We start from the raw sequence: 25,000 nt of genomic DNA, 5'->3' as shown, positions 1-25,000 counted from the left end.
TATATCTATAACATCAAAGACTCTTTTAATAATTTGTATTTTCAATTATATATTTTCACATATATGTATTATATTTTTACACACAAAATAAAGGCAAGGAAAAAAGGTATTTCTGGGCAACTCTCAGGTATAGGTTTTGTGTTATCTTTAATTGAATTATATTAAAGGCAAAGCACTTTTATTTTTCTTATAATCGTTTTTGATATCAATATTTACAATATACATTTCTGCATTTACATAAAATTTTATTTCAAAAAGCAATAGATTTAAATTCAATTATATTTAGACATACCCTTTATAACAAGATTCGAAATAAAAACAAATGTCTGTAGCGAATGTCAAGGTGAAATATTTATTGCTTTGAGAAATCAACAATTCTTATATGAAAATTTAAACTAAACTATTGTCAGTCAGTGTTTAAACAATATAAAGTAAATTTACATTTTCCTTTCAACACCCTCTTTTGCTGTCTCCACGTATCAAGTTGCTTCTTTTCCTTTTCTCACTTTCTTTCCTTGTTCTGTTATAATTCATGTGTTTTTCTCTCTCTTATATACTGTTATCTTTCCTAACACTCTCTCTTTCTATCTCTTTTTCTCTCTCTCCCTCTCTCTCTTTCTCTCTCTTTGCATACATATATATGTACGAGTGTGTGTGTGTGTATATATATATATACATATATATATATATATATATATATATATATATATATTAGATGTATGTATGTATTAGGTCATGTGATACAGTGGTTAGGGTTTGCACTCACAATCACGAGATCATTGGTTCAACTCCTGGACCGGGCAGTGCGTCCTGTTGTTATGCGAAGCACTTTCTTTCATGTTGATGTTCAATCACTTCAGTACCCGATATACTGTACACTGTACACCTGTACAACCAATATTGAACTGATGGAGGGTGTGAGCTAATGTACAGCACAAATATTTTATCACTATAAATAAATCGTCTATGTGGGTTGTTCAGTATGAAATTGCAGAACCATCTTTCTCAGATTCAAGAAACTACAATTCATAGTATGTATATATTTGTATATATTTGTATATGTACATATATTTATATAAGCTAACATTCGATAAATTATACAAAATTCAAAGTTTATATCTCTGAAGAGCAGAAGAGTTGTCTATAAATGCTTATCAATATAGGATTCCATTATTAGGACAGCACTTCCGTGAAACGATCGTAAGATGCTTTAAAACTTAATTAAAAACTTTTAAACTGACATATTTATTATCATTATATATTTAAACTTCTATATATTTACATATATTTTTAATACAACAATTATTCTACACATGTTTATATCTTTCTGATGAATTTTCTAATATTGATTTCCTGATATTAATAATAATATATTATAAAATATATGTACATATATTTATATGCATATATATATTTATGTATGAATATAAATTCTTTTCTCTTTTTAGTCTTCTGTATTATAAACCTTCTACATATGCATACACCACTTTTGCTCATTTCTTATTCTTCAGCTTCTATCTTCCCTGACTTTGAACCAGTAATATAACTTCCACAGACCTTTCACCAGCATTATGATTTTTTTCATCAGTTTCATTGTAAATTACTTCTCTCTCTCTCTCTCTCTCTCTCTCTCTCTCTCTCTCTCTCTCTCTCTCCTCTCCCTCCCCCTCCCCCTCTCTCTCCCTCCCCCTCCCCCTCTCTCTCTCTATTTATTTTCGGTTTGCGTAATTCTTTTGGTTTTTTTGATTTACCTCTTGTTTATATTTATTTTTCTCCCTTTTGCTGATATGCTTTATCTTCTGATCTGATACATGCTCACACCTCTATTACCTGCTCTTTGCCCCTCCATGTGGCTCCACTAATTTTTGCACTGTTGTTGTATTGTAATTTTTCTTTCTCTATATTTCCTCCTGTTCCTCTAGTACTTCTCTGTCAACAACCTTTCACACTCATATTCTTATGCATAACACTCTTTCCAACACTCTTCCCATTCCTCTTGTTTTACTTTTCACCTCATGCTTTCACACATTACTACCTCCTTACTTCCAAGCTTTACGCACACACAATATAATTCCACATCATACCAACCGACCACCCACACCTCTACACTTCCATACTACTTGCACACTTCTACACACATCCCTCTACCAAAAAGAAAGCCCATTTACACCTCAAACCATAATGCCAACTCAATACATGGATAGACTCCTACATATGTATCCCTTACTCCTCTTTTCTTCTCAATTGCCTCATAGTACTATGTTTTCACCTGGCCCTTAATCCCCTTGCTCATTTTTCCTCAAACCACTTTTTTCTCTTTCAGTTCTCTTGCACTTTTCTCTTGTATTTTTCTTCTGACGAAAGACTAACCTCCTAATCATCAAGATTCTTTACTTCCTTTCAAATGTTAAGCTAATACATTTGTTAAAATTTGTCCCATCTCTGCTGTCTTCTTTCAGTTTTTGTTCATTGCTTTCAGAATGTGTGTGTGTATTTTGCTTGAGAACACAGCACACCACTCAGTCTGGGAATTGAAACCACAATCTTGTGATTGTGAGTGCAACACCTTAACCATGTGCCTTCATCATCCTGATGTAAGACAATTTCAAGAAAGTTTAAGGTCTGAAGAACTGGTACTCCATCGGATACACCAGCGAGGTTCGAGGTGACCCAGTCGATGGAACAACTTGCTCTTGAAATTAATGCGTGAGTGGCTGAGTACTCCACTGACACATGTACCCTTAACATAGATTCAGTGTGACACAGAATGTGACATGGCTGGCCTTTTGAAATACAGGTACTGCTTATTTTTGCCAGCTGAGTGGACTGGAGCATTGTGAAATAAAGTGTCTTGCCCAAGGACACAATGTACCACTAGGTATTGAACTCACAGCCTTAAATGTAGCAGTTTATCTGCTCCCTTTTAATTTCTCCTAGCCCCTTCCCTATTACAAATACTAGGTAAATCAATACCTTGTGCATATTATTTGATAAATACAAACTGTGTGGAAGTCTATTGCATACACACACATTAAAACTTACATACATTAAAACTTAATGCAAACTTTGCCAGGATGTGATGTTTCAGTTTTCGTTTCCTTATAAGAAACAGTTTCTTTACAAAAAGGAGATTGAAATTTGAAACATCCTGGCCATATTATAAGGAAATGAGGAATTATATGTGTGTGTATGTTTGTGTGTGTGTGTGTTTGTGTGTGTGCATGTGTGTGCACTCTGTTTTTGACATTGACCTCTTCTTCATTAAATATAAATTAATCCAATCAACTACAATCTCAAGTGCACATGTGTGTGTGTGTCTGTTTGGCAAAGGAGGGAAGAATTGGTGAGAAAAGGGAAAAAAGGTAACAAAGATCCTTGATATATTTGTTCTGCATTGAGTGAAGCATTCTCTTGTCACTTCCATCAGAAGAGGGCTATTGTTGGGCTATTGAAAACCAGTAACCAATGATATTATTAAATCTGTAACAAGTGATGTTATTTGTTACAAATTTTGACGCAAGACCAGCACTTTTGCCTTTCATCTTTCAGGGTCAATAAATTAAGTACCAGTTACACACTGGGGTCGATGTAATCGACTAACCCCTTTGTCTGTCCTTGTTTGTCCCCTCTATGTTTAGCCCCTTGTGGGCAATAAAGAAATAAGAAACAGTTATGATAAATATAATTAATAAGAGGCATGGACATAAAAAGATTGCAAACAAGAGCAAAATATTTCTCCATGGCAGTTTGTAGTTTTTTTGTAGTTTTTTTCATTATGAAATTTACAGGAAAGCTGAGTTACTCCCTTTCTAAACAACATGCCCATGTATGCATCGAAGTTTTGATTAGAAAAAAATTCTGAGAATAAACCACTAACATTCAGCAACTTGTGGGTTGATTTTTACCATTATTGTGTGAGAACTTAGACATAGGAACTTTTTGATGGTGGGATACTTCCCAGATTTCTCCATATTTCAGATTATGTAGTATACACATTGTATTTTTACTGGCCAAAAGAAAGCAGTTTTGAGGACTGATCTGCATGTGATTGGTGTGTTAGTTACATCATCAGTAAAAATTTAATCAATGCAGTGAGAGTTAATTGCAAATATTACAGAATGTAAATATAACATGGCTGTGTGGTAAGAAGTTTGTTTCCCAACCACATAGTTCCAGGTTCAGTCCCATTGTGTGGCAACTTGAGCAAGTGTCTTCTACTATCATCTTAGGTGAACCAATGTCTTGTGAGTGGATTTGGTAGATGGAAACTGTAAGAAGCCCCTGTGTGTGTGTGTCTTTCTGTCTGTTGTCCCCCACCATTGCTTGACAACCAGTGCTGGTATGTTTATGTCCCTGTAACTTAGCGGTTCAGCAAAAAATAGAATAAGGTGCAGGAGTATCTGTGTGCTAAGTAGCTTGCTTACCCCAACCACATGGTTCCAGGTTCAGTCCCATTGCATGACACCTTGGGCAAGTGTCTTCTACTATAGCATCGGGCCGGCCAAAGCTTTGTGAGTGGATTTGGTAGACAGAAACTGAAAGAAGCCCATTGTGTGTGTATATATATATATATATATATATATAAATATATATGTATGTATATGTATATATATGTATGTATATATATGTATATATATATGTATATATATATGTATATGTTTGTGTCTGTGTTAGTCCCCCCCCTCCAACATCACTTGGCAACCATAGCTTAGCGGTTCAGCAAAAGGAACCGATAGAATAAGTACCAGGCTTGGAAAAATAAGTCCTGAGGTTGATTTGTTCAACTAAAATTCTTCAAAGCGGTGCCCCAGCATGGTCACAGTCTAATGACTGAAATAAGTAAAAATAAAAAAAAACGTTAGAGGCAGGGATTAAAGTTGTCTCTTTTAGATTAGAATAGTTTAGGACTTCCTTGAAAATGAATATAAACAATTTTGGTTTGACTTGGGTGGTTTCAAGACTGACAGATATATGTACTGTTGGGTGGAATTATGTCAAACAGGATGTTAAGAGTTAAGCAAAAATAATAAATAAATTAATAAAATTTTCAGAAATAGATGTGATGTTAAGTGGTTTAATGAAAAGTGATCTGAAAGCCAGCTTCAGTGGCAATATCATTGAAAATGCCAAGCAATTACTTGAAAACTAGAGGAGTGCAGAGATTTATTTGGGTGTATACAGTTGGATAATTGAGAAAATTTAAACATGGCATTGCATTTGTAAGCATAATTTGCCTAGCAATAAAGAAAAAGGAAAATGAAAAGAAAAAAAGAAGCTTAGCAGAGATTGAAGCTCCTGAAAAATACTGTTAAATGTCTGATGACCTAATTAAAAGACTTAGTTTTGTTGTTCTTTTTTTAAGACTAAATACTAGTACACTTGCATATTTGATAATCCAGCTTTACCCAGATCCCAGAAATGCCAGATTAGGGAAACTGTATTGTACACTGTGTTTGAAAAAATATTAAAATGACAAAGTTATCACAGCTGACCTGGGGGTCAGACAGTTACAACAATGATCAGTTTTCCTGTCTTGTAATGATTGTTATCATAAGAAGACATCATTCTAGAAATTTTCTTACTAATTCCTAATGTTTATCTTACATCTATCACTATTTTATCTGATATTAACTGCTTGATTTATTATTCAACCATAAGTTCATGGGGGAGACAATATCTAGCATTTTTTGCAGTCTATTTTTGAAAAAAACCTTTACAGAGACATAATGTAATTAAAAAAATCACACTAATTATTTTTAATAGATCACACTACATTAGTAGCAGTCACACACATGGCTCTGTGTTTAAGAAGTTTGCTTCCCAGCCATCTCTTCAGTTCAGTCCTGTTGCATAGCACCCTGGCTGAAGTATCCTCCAATATAACCCCAGGCTGACCAAACTCTAGTGAGTGAATTTGGTTGATAAAAACTGAAAGAAGCCTGTTGTGTGTGTGTGCTTGTACACTTCTCTTGACATCATGTAATGCTTGTAAACAAGCACCACATCATGCAAGCTATGTTACTTCCATGAAAAACGTGTTTGGCCACAGGGAAATATCTTGCTTGAAAACAGGTGAGGTTTGGTTACAAGAAGGACATCTGGCTGTCGAAAATTCCCTCTGACCATACTTGCATAGGGCAGAGGGAATGATCATGATGATGATGATCATCATCATCATCATTGTTTTTACATCTGCTTTTTCCATGATGGCATGGGCTGGATAGAAGTTTCATACGGCTGGATGCCTTTCCTGTTATCAAACTATACCTGTTTATTCAAGTAACATATGTTTATTCTTTTTCTTCTTTATCTAGCCAAAATTGCAGATCTACAGGGTCTGTTGTTTACAGATGTAAGCATAACAGCTCTCTTTCTCTCTCTCTCTCCCTGCCTCCTGAGTCCTAGGATTCATAAGGCCAGGGCTTAACCCCGTTTCTGTTACATATAAGTGACAATTCTGTCCCCTGAAGAGGATGCTAGCGCATCATAGAGTCAACTTCCCAGTTATTTACAGCTGGGAACTCATTTACAGCTGAGTGGAGAGGAGCCATATGAATGAAGTGTCTTGCTCAAGAATGCAACACAATGCACTGCCCAGTTCAAGAATTGAAACTTCAATCTTACAATTATGAGTGCAGCACATGCCTTCACAAAGATGGCATCACTGTCATGTGGAAACTAAACATTCACACACACACACACACACACACACACACACACACACACACACACACACCCTTCTGAACAGTTTATGTCTACCAGTTGTATTCACAAAGCATTGGTCATTTCAAGGCTAATGCAGAAGTCTCTTGTCATGCAGTGGGATGGAACACCAAACCATTTGGCTTATGAAGCAAACACCATATCTACACAGCCATACTTGCAGTTCTCACCTATTATGCATATTTCATAAAAAGATGTCTTTTATTATGAGACTGTCTCAGAAAAATTTTTTGATTGGAAACATTAACTATTTAGAGAAAATAACTTCATTGCTTTGGGGCTGTTTAGACTGTATAAAATGACCTTTAAAAGTTGAACTGGAAATTATTTGATTGTGAATCAAAATATGATTGAGTTAAATGAGAATATTCTGTATATTCTAAGGATTCTTAAACATTTTCATGTTTTGTTGTAGACTTGTTTTCAGTCGTTGGACTACACCACGCTTGGGTATCACTTTGGGGTTTTAATCGATCAGATCAACCCCAGTGCTTATTTTTAAAGTTTGGTACTTTTTCTATTAGTTCCTTTAACTGAACTGATAAGTTATGGGGCTGTAACCAAACCAACACTAGTTGTTGAGCAGTAGGCGGAGAGGATAAACACAAACATGAAGAAGAAAACACACATATACATACATACAAATATATATATACACACACATACATGCATGCACGCATACATGCATACATGTACACATACATACATACATACATATATACATACAGTGAAGGCCTGTGGCTTAGTAGCTAGGATGTTATACTCACAATCACTAGGTCATGGGTTCAATTCTTAGACTGGACAATGTATTGTATTCTTGACTAAAATACTTCATTTCACTGCAGTCATTTTGACATCTGACATGTGGCACACTTGTGCACCTATATAAGCAATGTTGATGTGATGGAGGGTGTGAGTTAATGGACAGCACAAAAACATTTGATCACTATAAACAAGTCATCTATGTGGTTGTACAACAAGAAATTGCAAACGTCTCGTCCATCGTCTATTGACACAGTTTCCATCTACAAAATTTACTCACAAGACATTGGTCAGCCTGGAGTTATAGCAGAAGACACTTGCCCTAGGTTTTGTGCAGTGGGAGTCAACCCAAAACCAAATGGTTGCAAAATTAACTTTTTAACCATTCAGGTATGCCTGTACCTGTATATTTTTAAAGACTGATATGAATTTCTTGAGTAGAGTACATTAGGTGATCCTTTCAATAATGGCTGATAATGTTATCAAAAGTACTCTTAAATGTAATCAAATGAAGGCCAATCTCAAGACACTGAGCCTTATGAAGGACATAACTACGGATGGAGATATCTGGCACATTGCTGTACTCAAGAAGACCTGTCTGCCACAGCAGAATTGATGCTGGTGCTGGTTCCACATAAAAAGCACCCATGTTGGTACCATGCTAAAAGCAAATGGTGCTGATGCCACAGAAAAAGCACCCAGTACACACTGTAGAGTAGTTGGCATTAGGAAGGGCATCCAACCATAGAAACCATACCAGAACAGACAATGGGGCTTGGTGTGGCCTGGCGGCCTTACTAGCTCTGGTCAAACCATCCAACATGGAAAATGGATGTTAAATGATGATGGTGGTGGTGGTGGTTTTAGTGGTGGCGGTAGCAGTGGTAGCGGCAGCGGAGGTGGTGGTGGTGGTGGTGGTGATGATCAAAGATAGTTTGAGGAGACGGGCCCTAATAGATTAATCTGAAATACTTGGCTGTATGCTATACTGCAAACTCTTGTTATACTGGTTAAAATAGGAAAAAGACATCCATACATTGTCATGAGCTTCTGAACAAGCCTCTGTGGTTGCTTAACCTGTAAGAAATAAGAGCCAAATCTCCCTCACATCACTTCGTAACATCCTAAAAAAAGCTGATGGAGATTTTGGGTGTCCTTCAGCTTTTTAGGATGGCATAATTTGAAGGATGCCTGAGGAAAAGGTGGGATGGTCATGGTTTTGACACCTGAGCATAGATTTATTCAGTCAGAGCTGACTTGAGGGTTAAACAATGACATCAGCAATGTCATATGAAACTAATGATGGTGATGGTGATGGTTTAAATTTTAATTAAGATAAATTGGACATTGACTCTGGTCAGTGATTGGTTTTGAAAACGAACAACTGCATCTCCTGTGACCTTAATTATACATGGATTCAGTAAAATGATTAAGAAGCTCACTTTTCAACCACATGTTTTCAGGTTCAGTCCCACCTGGGGGCAAGTGTCTTCTACTATTATCTCTGGCCAACCAATATCTTATGAGTGGATTTACTAAATGGAAACTGTGTGGAAGCTTATCATGTGTGTGTGTGTGTGTGGCTTTGAGTTTTTGTCACCCCCCACTCCCACCAGGTACAACAGATGTTGGTTTGTTTATGTCCATGTAACTTAGAACTTTGTGAAGGTATGTGGCTTGGTGGTTGGGTATTTGGTTGCATTGTGTCCTTGAGCAAGACACTTTTATTTCATGTTGCTGCAATCCACTCAGCTAGCAAAAATGAGTAGAACTTGTACGTCGGGGGGGGGGGGCAGTCATGTCATATCCTGTGTTACTCTGAATCTCCTTGAAGACTACATTAAGGGTACACATGTCTGTGGAGTACTCAGCCACTTGCATGCCAATTTCACGAGCAGGCTGTTTCATTGATCAGATCAATTGAAACCTTCACCGTAGTAACCAAAGTGCCAATTAACTTAGCACTCTGGCAAAAGACACCAATAAAATTAGTACCAGACTTACAAGACAAGTACTGTAATCGATGTGTTGAAAAAGTGGTTCCCAAACTTTTTGGGGGTGCTGCCCCCTTGACACTCAAACCACATTCCTAGCACACACACACCTCCCACTCAGCACCATAAACGGAGACCACTTTCTGCAGAAAATTCAAAACGACAGTATTTCACATTATTTTTTTTTGGGGGGGGGGCGGAGGTTACATCCATTGCCCCTTTTGGCCACCCTATTATTACCCCACTTCTCTTCAATGCCCCCTCTTGATCTTTCCACCACCCACAAGGGAGCAGTACCGCCCACTTTGGGAACCATTGTGTTAGACTAAACCCTTCAAGGTTGTGCCCCAGCATGGCCTCGGTCCAATGACTGACACGAGTTAAAGAATAAAGATAAAATTTGGAATTTGAACAAGAGAAAGAGAGAATGATATGATTTAAATATTTTAAAGTAATTTTCTAGATGCAATTGGTCTTCGTCTCCTTCTCCTACACCTCTTGCTTCTTTTACATATTGTTCCCTCTACATTTCTCTCCCGCTCTTTAACACCACCGCTACCACCACCACCACCACCACGACCACCACCTTCTCTTGCCTGGCTTAGCACATTGGCTGTTTCTGCACCTCCTCTCCAATTCTAAACTCCTCCCTGAGTCTTTCACATCAACTCACCTCTCTCTCTCTTCCTCTCCCTCTCTCTCTCTTGGCTTTACCGATTCACCCCCCCCCCCACCCACACATGACCTCACCTTCTCACAACACACCTTTGTGTCAGTTGCTTCCTATGCGCTCTTGCTTTCTGCCAAAGGGATTGCATTCATTTTCTCATAGCGTTTGAATTTATAAACCCACCCACCTCTCTCTCTCTCTCTCTCTCTCTCTCTCTCTCTCTCTCTCACACACACACACACACACTCTCACTCACTCTCTCACACACACAAACATAGATATATCCACCCTTTTTACACACATGCAACACTTCACTTTTCATGTCCACGGTACCTTTCTCTCTCTCTCTCTCGATATATATATGTATATATATAAAGTAAATGTTAGAGGCAATACTTGACAATTGTAAGCACCTGTGTATGCCAGCTCGTGGTTGAGGTGAAAGAATAAATTGTAAATGCAAAAAATAAAAACAAAAACACAAAGGATTCTGTGGGTGTGTGTATATATATACACACACCCACACATATATATATATACACACATACATATATACATACATATATGTATAGATAGATATAGATATATATACATATATATATATACATACATATATACATGCATACATACACACACACACATATATACATACATACATATATATATACATATATACATATATACACATACATACATACATACATACATATGTACATACATGCATGCATACATACACACACACACACATGTATATATACATATCCATATCCATAGCCCTTTCTCTCATAGATACACTTCACACATACGCATGCAATTCTCCACCTCTCATGACAACTGAACTTATCAAAGTCTTACACGAACTGTCCAACTTGATTTATAGTTTGTTTTTAAGAGAAGGGGGAATAGTTATAATATAAATATTAGAATAGATAATTTTTGTAAAATCGTATAGGTATAATTATTTCACCTAGTTTACTGAAATTAGGTAAAACACATTGTTTACTTCATGACATTTTTGAAACTGGAATATTTAATTTGTGTTATTGCTTTATTTCTTTCTGTTTATTTAGTCTAAGTGAGATAAATGTGCCATTTTGTATTTCTGTATATTAGTTGTATTGTTTTAACTTATCACTGTTTGAAATGGCAGCATTCTTTTTCATCTTGTTATTTATGTTAAATGTATATATATCAGCCTCTGTTGCTTCACTTTAGAATTTATTTACTTATTTATTCATTTATTTATTTACTTGTTGTTGTCGTCGTTGCTATTTTACATTTTTGATTGAAGATTTAACAACGGGTTGCTAATTAACACTTTTTCCTTTCACAAGTTCTCTATGATGAATCAGAAATACTCAAGAATGGGACAGAAGCTACAAAGCAAACCTTTGCTGGCAAATTCATTCATTTGGTGTTGGCATGGCTCCGTGGTAAGAAGTTTGCTTCCTAACCACATGGTTCTGGATTCAATCCCACTGCATGGCACCTTGGGCAAGTGTCTTCCACTATAGTCCTGGGCCAGCCAAAGCCTTGTGAGTGGATTTGGTAGACAGAAACTGAAAGAATCCCATCATATATATATATAAGATGGACACTTCCATCATTAGACGACATATGACGATTCGAGAATTTCTTACTGAACAACCACACAGTTGACATTACCTGTACAGGTGTACCATGTGCTACATGTCAGATGACGAAATGATTGCAGAGCAACGTGAAATGAAGTGCTTTACTCAAGAACACAATGCAATGCCCGATCTGGGAATTAAACCCATGATCTTGCAATCATGAGTGTAACACCTTAACCACTAAGCCATGCACCTTCACATACACACACACATATATATACATATATACATATACATATATATATACATACTCGGTCATAATGTCTTACGTTTAAGATGATCCCCATACATTTCCCTGAGGAGAAGTTTACATTTTTAACATCGACGATTCCTATGGATCGCATAAATTGTAATTCTTCGAAACATATGTCGGAATAAAGTATGCAGTTATAACATGCGTTCACTCCATTCCTTAAATTTATATGTATACATATATATATATATATATATATATATATATACATACATATATATATATATATATATATATATATATATATATATATATATATATATATATATATATATATATCAAAAGGATGTGTTATAATACTTCTCCACATATACAAAAACAGCTATACCAACAATCCAACATACCTCCATCATCAGCTGCCCCATGAATATCATTATGGTTTTGATACTTGTGTATGTGTCTTTGTGTCGATGTTTGGACCCCACCAACAGCTAGTGTTTACGTTGCTGTGACTTAGTATTTCAGCAATAGAGACTGAATGAGAAAGTATCAAGCTTTAAAAAATTAAGTATAGGGGTTGATCCATTTGATGAAAAATCCCTCAAGGTGGTGCCCCAGCATGGCCACAGTCGATGACTGAAACAAGTGAAAGATAAAAACTATGAAATATTTATATCCCAAATCTTTTATCTTTGAATGTTTACTTGTTTCAGTCAACTGTGTGAACTGTGGCCATGCTGGAGCACCACCTTGAAGATGGTTTAGTCAAGCACATCAACCCCAGTACATAAATGTTTTTATTAAGTCTAATACTTTATTCTGCTGGTCTCTTATCCCTAAGCCCAAAGTTACGAGGACATGAACAAACCAACAGCAGTTATCAGACAGTGGTAGTGGAGACAGACATAAAGACACACAGGTATACGTAGATCCAACCTATACCAGAATAGAAAATGGGCATTAAATGATGATGATGATACACACACACACACACATGAAGAGATTCCAGACAGTTTCCCTCTACCAAATACACTCATAAGACATTGAACGACCCAGGGCTAAAGAAGATACCTGACAAGGTACTTCACTGTAGAACTGAACTCAGAACCACCTGGTTGCAAAGCAAGTTTTTTACCCACGTAGTCATGCAATTATCATATAAACATTTTGTTTTTCTTCATTTTCCTACTTAAATCTTTCAAGGAGCCAACATTGCTTTCGTATCTGAAATAATGATAAACCCTAAGAACTAAAATATGTTTTACTCTCCTGGAATCCATAAATAGAAAATAAATAATCTTGTTTCAAGTTTGGAAACAAGAGCTTTTCTCCTGCCAAACGGGTAAATTTGATTGATCATTAGCGATAATTATGTTGCACTGAACTTTCTTGTGATAGCAGTTATATGTATACTTTTAAGTAGAATAGTTAACAAATCTTTCATTAAAAGATATTTTAAGCTTGTAAAATCTCTTCTAATCCTTATCTCTTGCTATGATACCTGTCTACACAACTTTGCTCAATATGGTAGTTAAGGACAGAAAAACAGTTTGCAAACTTTGTCACTGAATTAGGTATAAATTTTATAAACAAATTTTATTCCTATTGAAATCTTAAAAATGAGATTTAATGCTTGCAATCTCAATCTGAAATAAACAGTATAATTCTTTATAATAGCATTGCATCATGATTTTTTGTATTTTTTAAAAATGTTGTCTTACTATTCCGGTGCAGTGTTATCTAGTTATTTAATTTTCACATGATGTTTGCTTTAAATGAATTATCTTCCAGGAAATAAAATAGTCATATTTGATAAAACAGGAAGAAAAACAATTGAATTCAATGTAAAAATAGCTTATAAATTTACCAAAATACATTTTTTTCTCTGCTCACTTTTGTTAGGAGGTGTGAGAGAAGTTTGTTGAAGTAAATTGCTTTATCAAAAATGGAGTAATACTAATGACAAAAAATTACTTCACTTTGGGAAGATATATAGCTTTCTGTAAGTGAATCTTTCTTCATTGTAATTCAATGAAGAGAAAATAATCCAGTTATCTAAGAAACTAAGATTCAGTTTAGATAAGCAATTATTGATGAATGAATATGAAAAGGAAGTTGTCAAATAGTGTTTTTTGAAACTGAAAATAATTTGATTCTTTGAAAATGTAGCAAAGTTAACAATTTTAAAACAAAAGTTTGTATCTTTCACGAAGCAAAAGTTTGTTATAAATATAGCAAAGTAAAATTTCTTTGATTTCTAACTAGCTCGTCATGAATTTTTTTCTTTTTATCACAACAGGATAATACCGGCAACAGTTCCTTCATATTCTAATTTAATGAAATTTTAAGAAAATTGTTTTCCTTCTTATTTTGATGGTGTTCTCTCACTCTCTATGTGTGTGTGCGCGCACACGTGTGTGTGTGTGTGTGTATATATATATATATATATATACCTTCATCATCATCATCGTTTGATTGAGGAGTGGCAAGCCAGAAGGCTGCACCAGGCTCCAGTCTGGTCTGGTAAGGTTTCTACAGCTATATGCCCTTCCTAATGCCAACCACTCCAAGAGTGTAATGAGTGTTTTTTACATGTCACCAGCATGTAGGCCAGTTAGGCGGCGCTGACATCAACCATGCTCATATGGTGCTTTTTCCATGCCACCAGCACAGGAGCCTGTCCGGTGGCACTGGCATTGACTACACATGAATGGTGCATTTTACCTGCCACCAGCACAAGTACCAGTCAGGCAGTACTGGGATCAGCCATGACAATGATTTCACTTGACTCAACAGGTCTTTTCAAACACAGCACATTGCCTGATGATTGAAGGGTACTTTTAAATGGGCCAGTCATGCGACACTGGCATAGACCACGGCTACAATCTCACTTGACTTGCCAGGTCTTCTCAAGCACAGCATACCTCAAAGGTCTTGGTCGCTTGTCATTGCCTCTGTGAGGCCCAACATTCAAAGGTCATGCTTCACCAACTCATCCCAGGTCTTCCTGGGTCTACCTCTTCCACAGGTTCCCTCTACTGCTAGAGTGTGACACATTTTCACACAGCTGTCCTCATCCATTCACAACCCATGACCATACCAGCGCAGTCGTCTCTCCTGCACACCACATCTGATGCTTCTTATGTCCAACTTTTCTCTCAGGGCACTCACACCCTGTCGTGTATGCACACTGACATTACACATCCTGTAGAACATACTGGCTTCATTTCTTTCAAGTCTACACATGTCCTCAGCAGTCATAGCCCATGTTTCACTGCCATGTAGCATGTGTGTGTGTGTGTGATTGACTCTTTTCACTTTTTTGTCTATCATATCCATTCTCAAGACTTTGGGTAGGCTGAAGATGTAGCAGAAAGCATTTGCCCATGATGCCACATAAGGGGATTGAACCCAGGACCATGTGGCTGCGAAGCAAACTTCTTACCACACAGCCACACCTCTCTCTCTCTCTCTCTCTCTCTCTCTCTCTCTCTCTCTCTCTCCCCCTTCTCTATATATATTGGATCGTCATAATCATCACTTTAATGTCTACTTTTCCATGCTTTCATGGGTCAGATGGGAGTATGTTGGGCCAGACTTTTCCATAACTGGATGCTCTCCCTGCTGCCAGCTGCAATCTTTTCCCTAGTAAAGTAATAATCTGCCAGTCTATCAGGCAACAAACAGCCCAGACATGCTAACGTAGAGAACTGAAAACGAACAATGCTAAAATAAGCCTTTTGTTTAGAAAAACAACATTACATGTCAAGCTGTATCAAAAAGCCCAAACATGGTTTCACAGTGGGTTGCAAGCAAATGACACCATAGCAGAGCTATTGTTTACAACCACAACATGAAACACATGTCTAGACAGAAATACAAAACCAGTCACTCACTCACACACATATACACACACACACCACATACACACACACTCATGTACACACACACACACACACACCTATACAGTGGCTTCTTTTAGTTTCTGTCTATGAAATCAACTGACAAGATTTTGGTTAGTCCAAAACTATAGCAGAAGACTCTTGCCAAGGTACCATGCTGTAGGACTGAACCTGGAACCATCTGGTTGGGAGAGAAACTTCTTAATCACACAGCCATGCTTGCACTTATATGTATATGTCTATGTAGATATATGTTTGTGTAAGTGACCTAGCAATTAGGATATTATGCTCATGATTATAAAGGCTGTGGTTTCAATTCCCAGACTGGACTGTATATTGTGTCCTTGAGTAAGGCACTTCATTTTACACTGTTCCAGTGCTCTTTACTGAAAACTAAGTACCAGCCTACTGCTGGTGCTGCCCTCTCATTGCAGCTGGCACATCCTGGATGTTCCACTGGGTCAAGAGTGGCAGAGTCAAAAGGTGTCTGTCTACATGTGACCAAATAAGTGCTAAAAACTCTGGATTAGACCTCCTCAGCTAAGCAACACAGACTTCACTTTATATGACTGTAGTTGTCTCCCCTACATGTTAAAATTATTAAAATGATATTAATTATTGAGCTAATATTTGCTGCATTTTGCTTACTATGTAAGTATTTCCAATAGCTTTTAATGTTCAGTACATTAAATCTGTTAACAATAATTTAGTTGTAACCACTGAGGTTACATGTCTTGATTAACTCTTAACCCTTCAGCATTTAAACTGGCCATATCCAGCCAAAATTTACTACTTGTTTTAAGTTCAAACAGGTCAGGTCCAGCCTCTCTTGACCATACTGCTATGACATTCTAAAAATAAATGCAGATCATCCAAATCACAAAGCTACAGGATAATGCAAGATTAATTCAAAACAATGTGAATAAATAAGTATTACATTTGACAGAGCAATCTGAAAACTAAGGGGTATTCTGAACTGCACATTGCTGCAATTCAAATAGTGTAGCTGTTTCAGGCTGAAAAAGCAGGAATTAAGCACTCTTCTGTGTGAGAAACACAGTTCTTCCTTATATGACCCTGTGACACTCCTGAACACACTATCAGTGATGTTTTCTGGGTCATGAGGTCTTTCAACATCAGGTAACTCAACCAGGGTTGATCAAGTCCCAGCATTTGTCCAGTTAGCACTGCTCCTTCCAAGGCTTGCACCTCATGATTCACAACCATCTTGAGGCATCCTCTGCTGCATACACAGCCAACCTGATGGCTTTTTGCCGACTGGCCCCCGTCATGCTAAGCATGTCGTAAGCTTTGCAGTAGGACTGGCTTGCAAACCCACTACATTCTACTAGAAAGGGGGTCACATCTTGCTTACCACCCATTAACTTTGATATGACCCAACCAGCTCAGTATGTTTCCTCCTCTTACTCTAATTTGTCTCCTTGATGCAATCCTCCCAAGAAATGGAAAATTCCAACAGATCTACTTGCTTGGACACTTCGTAGATCAGCACTATATCCTGCCTTAGTGTTTGTTGAAGCAACATTTTCTGAGAATTCAGCTGCTTTCCCTGGTCAGCTTTTTAAGAACTTCCTGCACTCCTCTTCCTTTGTCAAGAACTCAGTAATGGCAAGTTGCTTCTACTTGGAACCTATTATTGGCTTGCAATGAAGAAGACCAGAAAGAAGAGTTACTTTATAAACATGTGTAATTTGGATGACCTGTCTTAGTCAATAAAAAGAAGTTATGCTTATTTTGCATCCCTTTCAGGATAACCATTGTACAGTAGTATACTTTACTAGTGTTGGCCAATATTTGAAACTTTATACATTAGTATATCATGCTGGTGTTGAAGTCTCATGGCATCAGTCATGGTTATGATGGAGTTCAGATTGAGATTCTAATTTAAATTAGGTACTTAAGTACAGACAGTGTATTAAATATGAACACTTTAGTGTTGATTAACCATTTTGTTACCACTGGCACCCGTGCCAGTGGAGCGCTAACAGCACCATTCGAGTGGGATCACTGCCAGAGCAGCGGTCTCGCTCCCATGCTGGTAGCACGTAAAAAGCACCATTTGAGCGCAATCGTTTCCAGCTTCGCTTTACTGGCACTAGTGCCGGTGGCATGTGAACAAAACATTGGACTGACACCTGTGCAGGTGGCACATAAAAAACACCATTTAAGCATGGCTATTGCCAGTACACCGCCGGACTGGCCCTCATGCCAGTGGCACGTAAAAATCACCCACTACACTCTTGGAGTGGTTGGCGTTAGGCAGGGCATCCAGCTGTAGAAGCTCTGCCAAATCAGACTGGAGTCTGGTGTAGCCAGCCGCTTCACCAGTCCCTAGTCAAATCATCCAACCCATGCTAGCATAGAAGGTGGACGTTAAATGATGATGATTTTTGCTGCAGTACACTATTTTGGTTTCAATTACTTTTGAAAAAATGAATTTAATGAAATATCTTTGCCATTATTAACTTCAGTATTTGTAGCATAAATTAACAGGAAATTTTGATAGGTTTTAATTTTGACAACTTAAAACAGGAAGTTTGTACCTTAGAACCACGGGCTATCGTAGGCAAATTGGTATCAAAAGGGTTAAACATGTTTTGCTAAGACAGTGTAAATTTGATAATTAAATTTTGTTTTTATTTTTTTTTTAGCATATTTGTACCTTCTAGTTCTGCTGGTTCCATCATATTCTAATATTCTGGAAGCAATCCTTGTTCGTCATTTTTGCTTCTCTTTTGTTAATAATATTAATATTCTATGTCTTTCAAATTTATTGAATTGTTCATAATTCCAGCAAAATAACTGGTGCAGTTCAAACAAGTAGCAACACCTAAACTAATGTGCATTGCGTGTGTACATGATAGGGGTTTGTATTTAGAACACTATTCCATTTTTCCTTTTTAAATATGAACTAATTTACATATTTTTGACACTATCAATAGAAGAAATGAACAGGATCAGCATACCAGCTCATTGCTAAACCCACGCGTTGTGCTGATTGTGGTTATCGTTATTATTTATTTGAGATCCAATCATGCTCAATGTAATTATTACTATATTGATAATTATTATTATTATTGTTGTTGTTGTTGATAGAGTTTTATTATCGTATTTTTGTAAATTTTCAGCTCTTCTTTGAGTTATATTATTTTACATTATTTTCCTTATCTTTTTCGTGTGCGTGATATGAGGCTAAATTTTTTGTAAAACAAAAAAAACCCAAAAAGAATAGACTAATTTTATCTTGTTTTATCTTTTTATTTTCTTTGTTTCTTCTTTCTTTTTAATTTTGTTTTTCTTTTTTTTTTTTTCTCTGTTTTGTTTTAAAAAAAGGCTTTCAAAAGAACTATCAAAAGAATTTCGATCTCTATTTCGACAGGTCGCATAGTTAAACGGTTACGCTGCCACAAAGATACTAAAGTTAGACAACTGGCTCAGAGAGTTTGTAAAGAATGGAACAACTTTTTCAAAACTCAAAATAATCTTGTTCCAGTAGAAGTAAAATATGACTTAGCGACAATGAAAAAAAGAGAAACTGTTAAGAAGTTCATTGCTCAATCTTTTGAATTAGAGGTAATTAAAACTTAAATTAATTTTCTAACAGATTGCTGTTGTTATTGTTGTTGTCGTTTAACCCAAGTCAGCTCTGATCAAAAACATTCCTACTATTATCATCCCACCTTTGTTCTATACACAGTGTATAGAGAAACAGCATTATTAACTAGTGTATATAAAAGAACTGTATCCAGTTTTTAAGACAACAGGGTATGTTTTGAAGAAGACCTAGCTGCTACTTCTTACATATCAAGTAGCTGCATAAAGATTTTATAGCTAATAAATTGCTTGACTCTGTGTGTGTGTGTGTGTGTGTAGTGAGTGCTTAACTTGAATAATAAAATTTGCCTTTTTTTTAAAACTATTTTACATTCATTTTTTTTTTCTGTTAACATTAATCGGATGGTTTTATAAAATTTGGTAATTTACATAATGTTGATGCAGTTGATTTTACAGCTGACTAATCTTATTACTACTAACCACTGAAGCATGAAATGAGTGGTACCTAACCTACTTTTCAGATATATGCTTCACCAAAGATGGTCATAATATAAGAATGAAACCTGTCCAAAGTTGTCTCCTGTTCTTGGCAAAAGAATCAAAATAATATAAATAGCATTGATTTTTTTTTCTTTCCCTTCTAATTATTTCCAGTTGGCGTATAAGCTGCTCCCTTTGTATAATATATTAACACTGATTTAACTATTGTTTCTTTTTTTGTATATATATATATATATATATATATATATATATATTTTTCTTATGCGGAATCTGTTTTGTGAATATTTATAACAAAATAATGTACATATAGGCGCAGGTGTGGCTGTGTGGTAAGTAGCTTGCTTACTAACCACATAGTTCTAGATTCAGTCCCACTGCGTGGCACCTTGGGCAAGTGTCTTCTACTATAGCCTCGGGCTGACCAAAGCCTTGTAAGTGGATTTGGTAGACGGAAACTGAAAGAAGCCCGTTGTATATATGTGCGTATGTGAGTGTGTGTGTGTGTGTGTGTGTGTCTGTGTTTGTCCCCCCCACGGAAATATTTGCTGGTGGTTGCTTACAGTAGGATCCCAAGGGTCTGTCTGAGAATAGCTGCTGGGAACAGTGAGCAAACGTTGAAGAGAGTGATGGAAACAAGCACAACACAAATGTGAATATACAAAAAAAATAAATTTACAATAGATATATATATGTAGATATGTAATCATCATCATCATCATCATCATCGTTTAACGTCCGCTTTCCATGCTAGCATGGGTTGGACGATTTGACTGAGGACTGGTGAACCAGATGGCTACACCAGGCTCCAATCTGATTTGGCAGAGTTTCTACAGCTGGATGCCCTTCCTAACGCCAACCACTCCAAGAGTGTAGTGGGTGCTTTTACGTGCCAATGGCACAAAGGCCAGTCAGGCGGTACTGGCAACGTCCACGCTCAAAATGGTGTCTTTTACGTGCCACCTTCACGGGAGCCAGGCCAGCGGTACTGGTAACAATCTCGCTCGAATGTCCTTACACTTGCCACCGACACAAGTGCCAGGGCATAGGTGCCATCACGATTTCGCTTTCGCTTGCCTCAACAGGTCTTCACAAGCCGAGTTTCTGTGTCCAATGAAGGAGACGACGTTGGCATGGGTGCCATCCGTCGAAGTTATTTCGATTTCACTTGCCTCTTGTATATATATATAGATATATATATATATATATATATATGTAATCATCATTGTTTAATGTCTATCTTGCATACATGCATGTGTAGGACAGTTGACAGGAGCTGGCCAGGTAGAAAAACTGCCTTATGCTTCTGTGTCTGCTTTGACAGGAATTTTACGGCTGGATGCCCTTCCTAACATCAACCGCTCCACAAAGTGTACTCAGTGCTTTTTATGTTAGTTTTGGCATGATTTTTACAGCTGGATTCCCTTCCAACCACCAACCATGTTACAGTGTGGACTGGATGCTTTTAACATAGCACCAGCACTGGCAGGGTAACCAAGTAACTCACAAGACAAATAATTATGAGAGAGGCAGGGGCATTTGAGGAGAGGAACTTGTGTCAGAGGATGAAAGGTTAGAGTGTGACTAAGAGACAGAGACAGAAACAAGTGTCTTGCTACAAAAAGGCAGGATTAGAGGTGATCCACTATCAAATGATGAAAGGTTAGTATGTAACAGAGAAATATAGAGGCAGAAATAGGTGTATTGATATACAGGAGGTACATGGTTGCCAAGTGAGAGAGAGACAAGAGATAGAGAGTGGGAGCAAGGTACAAGAAAGAGGTCAGAAACAAGTGTGCTGATGTAAAAGAGTTACTTAATTACCTAGTCAGAGGAAAAACAAGAGGAGAGAGATAGTGACCAAAGGGAAAGTGAGAGATTAGGAAGAGTAGGAAACAGCAAAAGTGTAAGAGAGGGCAGAAGAGAGATGGATTAGTGGTAGGGTACACTCACAAGTAAGGATCTGAGCATAGAACCTGGGTAGAAAAATAGGGTGTGAGTGTTGGAGGTCTGGAGAGCAGTGATACAGTGAGCATGAGAGTGAGGGCTAGAAAGGCGATTGGAAAACAATCATAATGTATGAAGAGGAAATGTGAGGAAGAGAAAGATGCAGTTAGAAGAGGAGTTGTAGTTCAGTTTCTTAGGGTAGAGTGGGTGAAAAGTGTGCTGTCACATGTGGGTGGGACACAACTCTTCTAGCACTCAGTTTCATGGATGGGTCTTCTATAGAACCTCATATCATCTGTCATTTCCTCCATAAACCCCAACATCCTAAGATCAGTCCTCACCACTTCATCTCATGTGTTCCTGGGTCTCCCTCTTCCACTTTCAATGACAAACACTTCTGTATACAGCTGTCTTTCTTCATACACATCACATGTCCAAGCCAACACATTCTCCTCTCCCGTATACTTCATTTAATCACTCTTAAGTCTAACATTTCTCTCAACACTGTTGTGCTTTGTCAGTCATGCACACTGATGTTGCAAATCCAATGGAACATACTACCTTCATTCCCCTCCAGCTTACGCTGGCATGGGTTGGATGGTTTGACTGAGGGCTGGCAAGCCAGAAGGCTGCACCAGGCTCCAATCTGATCTGACAAAGTTTCTACAGCTGGATGCTCTTCCTAATGCCAACCACTCTGAGAGTGTAAGTGGGTGCTTTTTTATGTGCCACTGGCATGAGGGCCAGACAGGCGGCACGGGCATTGACCACGCTTGAATGGTGCTTTTTACGTACCATGGGCACGGGAGCCAGTCAGGCAACACTAGCATCAACCACACATGTATGGTGCTTTTTATGTGCCACCAGCACGGGTGGCAATCAGGCGGTACTGTTATCGGCCACAACAATGACTTCACTTGACTCAACAGGTCTTCTCAAGCACAGTTTACTGCCCAATGATTGAAGGGTACTCTTAAATAGGCCAGTTATGCTGCACTGGCATAGGCTGCGGTTACGATCTCACTTGGCTTGCTAGGTCTTCTCAAACACAGCATATCTCCAAAGGTCTCGGTCACTTGTCATCGCCTCTATGAGGCCCAACGTTCAAAGGTTGTGCTTCACCACCTCATTCCAGGTCTTCCTGGGTCTACCTCTTCCACAGGTTCCCTCTACTGCTAGAGTGTGACACTTTTTCACCCAGCTGTTCTCATCTATTCACAACACATGACCATACCAGCGCAGTCGTCTCTCCTGCACACCACATCTGATGCTTCTTATGTCCAATTTTCGCTCAGGGCGTTTACACTCTGTCGTGTATGCATGCTGACATTACACATCCAGCAGAGCATACTAGCTTCATTCCTTGCAAGCTTATTCACGTCCTCAGCAGTCACAACCCATGTTTCACTGCCATGTAGCATGGCTGTTCACACACATGCATCATACAGTCTATCTTTTACTCTGAGCGAGAGGCCCTTTGTCACCAGCAGGGGTAGGTGCTCTCTGAACTTTGCCCAATGTGTTTATATAAATAAATCTTTACATATATATGTGTGTGTGTGTGCATGTGTTTGTGTCTGCTTATCTTGTCATTGTGTGATGTTTGGATAATGAACGCCATTCATTTAAAATATTCTGCAAAACCATGTCTAGCCATGGGGCAATTTTACCTTGCTTTGAAACAGGAAAGGGTCGGAGACAGGAAGAGCATCCAACTGTAGAAACCCTGCCTCATAAAACTCCCTCTGAACCATACAAGCATGAGAAAGTGGGCACTAAATGTGATAATGTGTTGATATTATATTTTTAGGTTAGAATATGTGAAATTTATTTTGAACACATTTAATTACTTTACACACATTTACTTGGAAATACCTGACTAAGAAGGGCTACATTATCCCATGTGTCTTTCTTTTCGAGATGATAAAGTGAGATTTGAAAGAGATTTAGATGTTATTTCTAGCAGGTCAAGAAGCTACATTGAGGCTCCATCACTGGTTTGAAACTGCTAGGCTAATTACATTGATGCTGATGGTGATGATAGTGGCGTTGGTTGTGGCAGCGGCGGCAGTGGTAGTAGTAGTATTAGTAGTGACAACAATGTGATGATGGCAAGTTACAGCCACTACTACTATCACTATCACTTCCAACCACTTTGGAACTAAAGAATATCTAATAACCAAAGAACAGTATTTAGACAATGAAATATGTCGTGTGGAAAAAAAAAATGCAATAAAATTGCAGTTAATGTAAGGTAAATTAAGATTACATAAACTGATTGTTCAGAAAAATATTATTTAAGAGGAATCATAAAAGAATGAGATACTTTCTTTTTGTTTTTTTGTTTTTTTTTTTTGTTTTTTTTTGTTTTTTTTGTGCTTCCAGCTAAAAATTGACTAAAATTTTATCTGATTGCAAACTAGAACATTGAAATGACACTAAGAATAGATAAAGATAAAATGTATTTTTATATCTGATTTTTATTGTATTTTTCATTGATATATATATATACTGTAAGGTAAGTTGAATTTTTGCTGTAGTTATTGGAAGAAAACTGATATTTCTCTCATATTAGTTCCTTTTTGCTATTTTCTTTTTTCTCTGTTTTTTTCTTCTGGTTTCAGTCATTGGACTGCGGCAATGCTGGGGTAACACCTTCTAGGGTTTTTTTTTTAATACAATTACCCCTCCTCCCTCGGTTCTTAAGTTGTAATTCATTTTATTGATTTCTGTTTGTTGAATAGCTGAGTTTGCCCATTTAATTACACCTCTTTAGGAAGTTACCTCCCATTTCACAGTAAACAGAGCAAAGAATTTATAATTGGTCTATGCACACACACCCACACACATACACATGTGCATGAACATATATACTTTTATATATACATATATATATATATATATATATATATATATATATATATATATATATATATATATATATATATTTATATATATTTATATATATATATATAAGAGAATGAGTGAAGAAAATTGTTATTGCCAAGGTACGCCTGCTGCAGGAAATGTTGATAACACAATGGATGCTAACATACTTGATGTAGTAAGTCATCATCATCAGCATCATAATTTAAATTCCA

The 25,000-nt window shown here is 37.2% G+C and overlaps 1 protein-coding gene across 1 annotated transcript in view; it reads left to right on the top strand.

Annotated features, from left to right (window-relative positions):
• LOC106871930 (transcription elongation factor A N-terminal and central domain-containing protein 2) overlaps positions 1-25,000 on the top strand; it is a 160,180-nt gene that overhangs the window by 124,237 nt on the left and 10,943 nt on the right. The window contains exon 3 of the mRNA XM_014918690.3: positions 19,279-19,472. Within this exon, the coding sequence (XP_014774176.1) occupies positions 19,279-19,472 (194 nt within the window). The remainder of the gene's footprint in view (positions 1-19,278; positions 19,473-25,000) is intronic.

Source organism: Octopus bimaculoides, chromosome 7 (assembly GCF_046866305.1).
Source record: "Octopus bimaculoides isolate indiv1 chromosome 7, ASM4686630v1, whole genome shotgun sequence".
Classification (NCBI taxonomy): domain Eukaryota; kingdom Metazoa; phylum Mollusca; class Cephalopoda; order Octopoda; family Octopodidae; genus Octopus; species Octopus bimaculoides.
The sequence above is the reverse complement of the archived record's forward strand: the minus strand, read 5'-3'. Positions and strand labels throughout refer to the sequence as shown.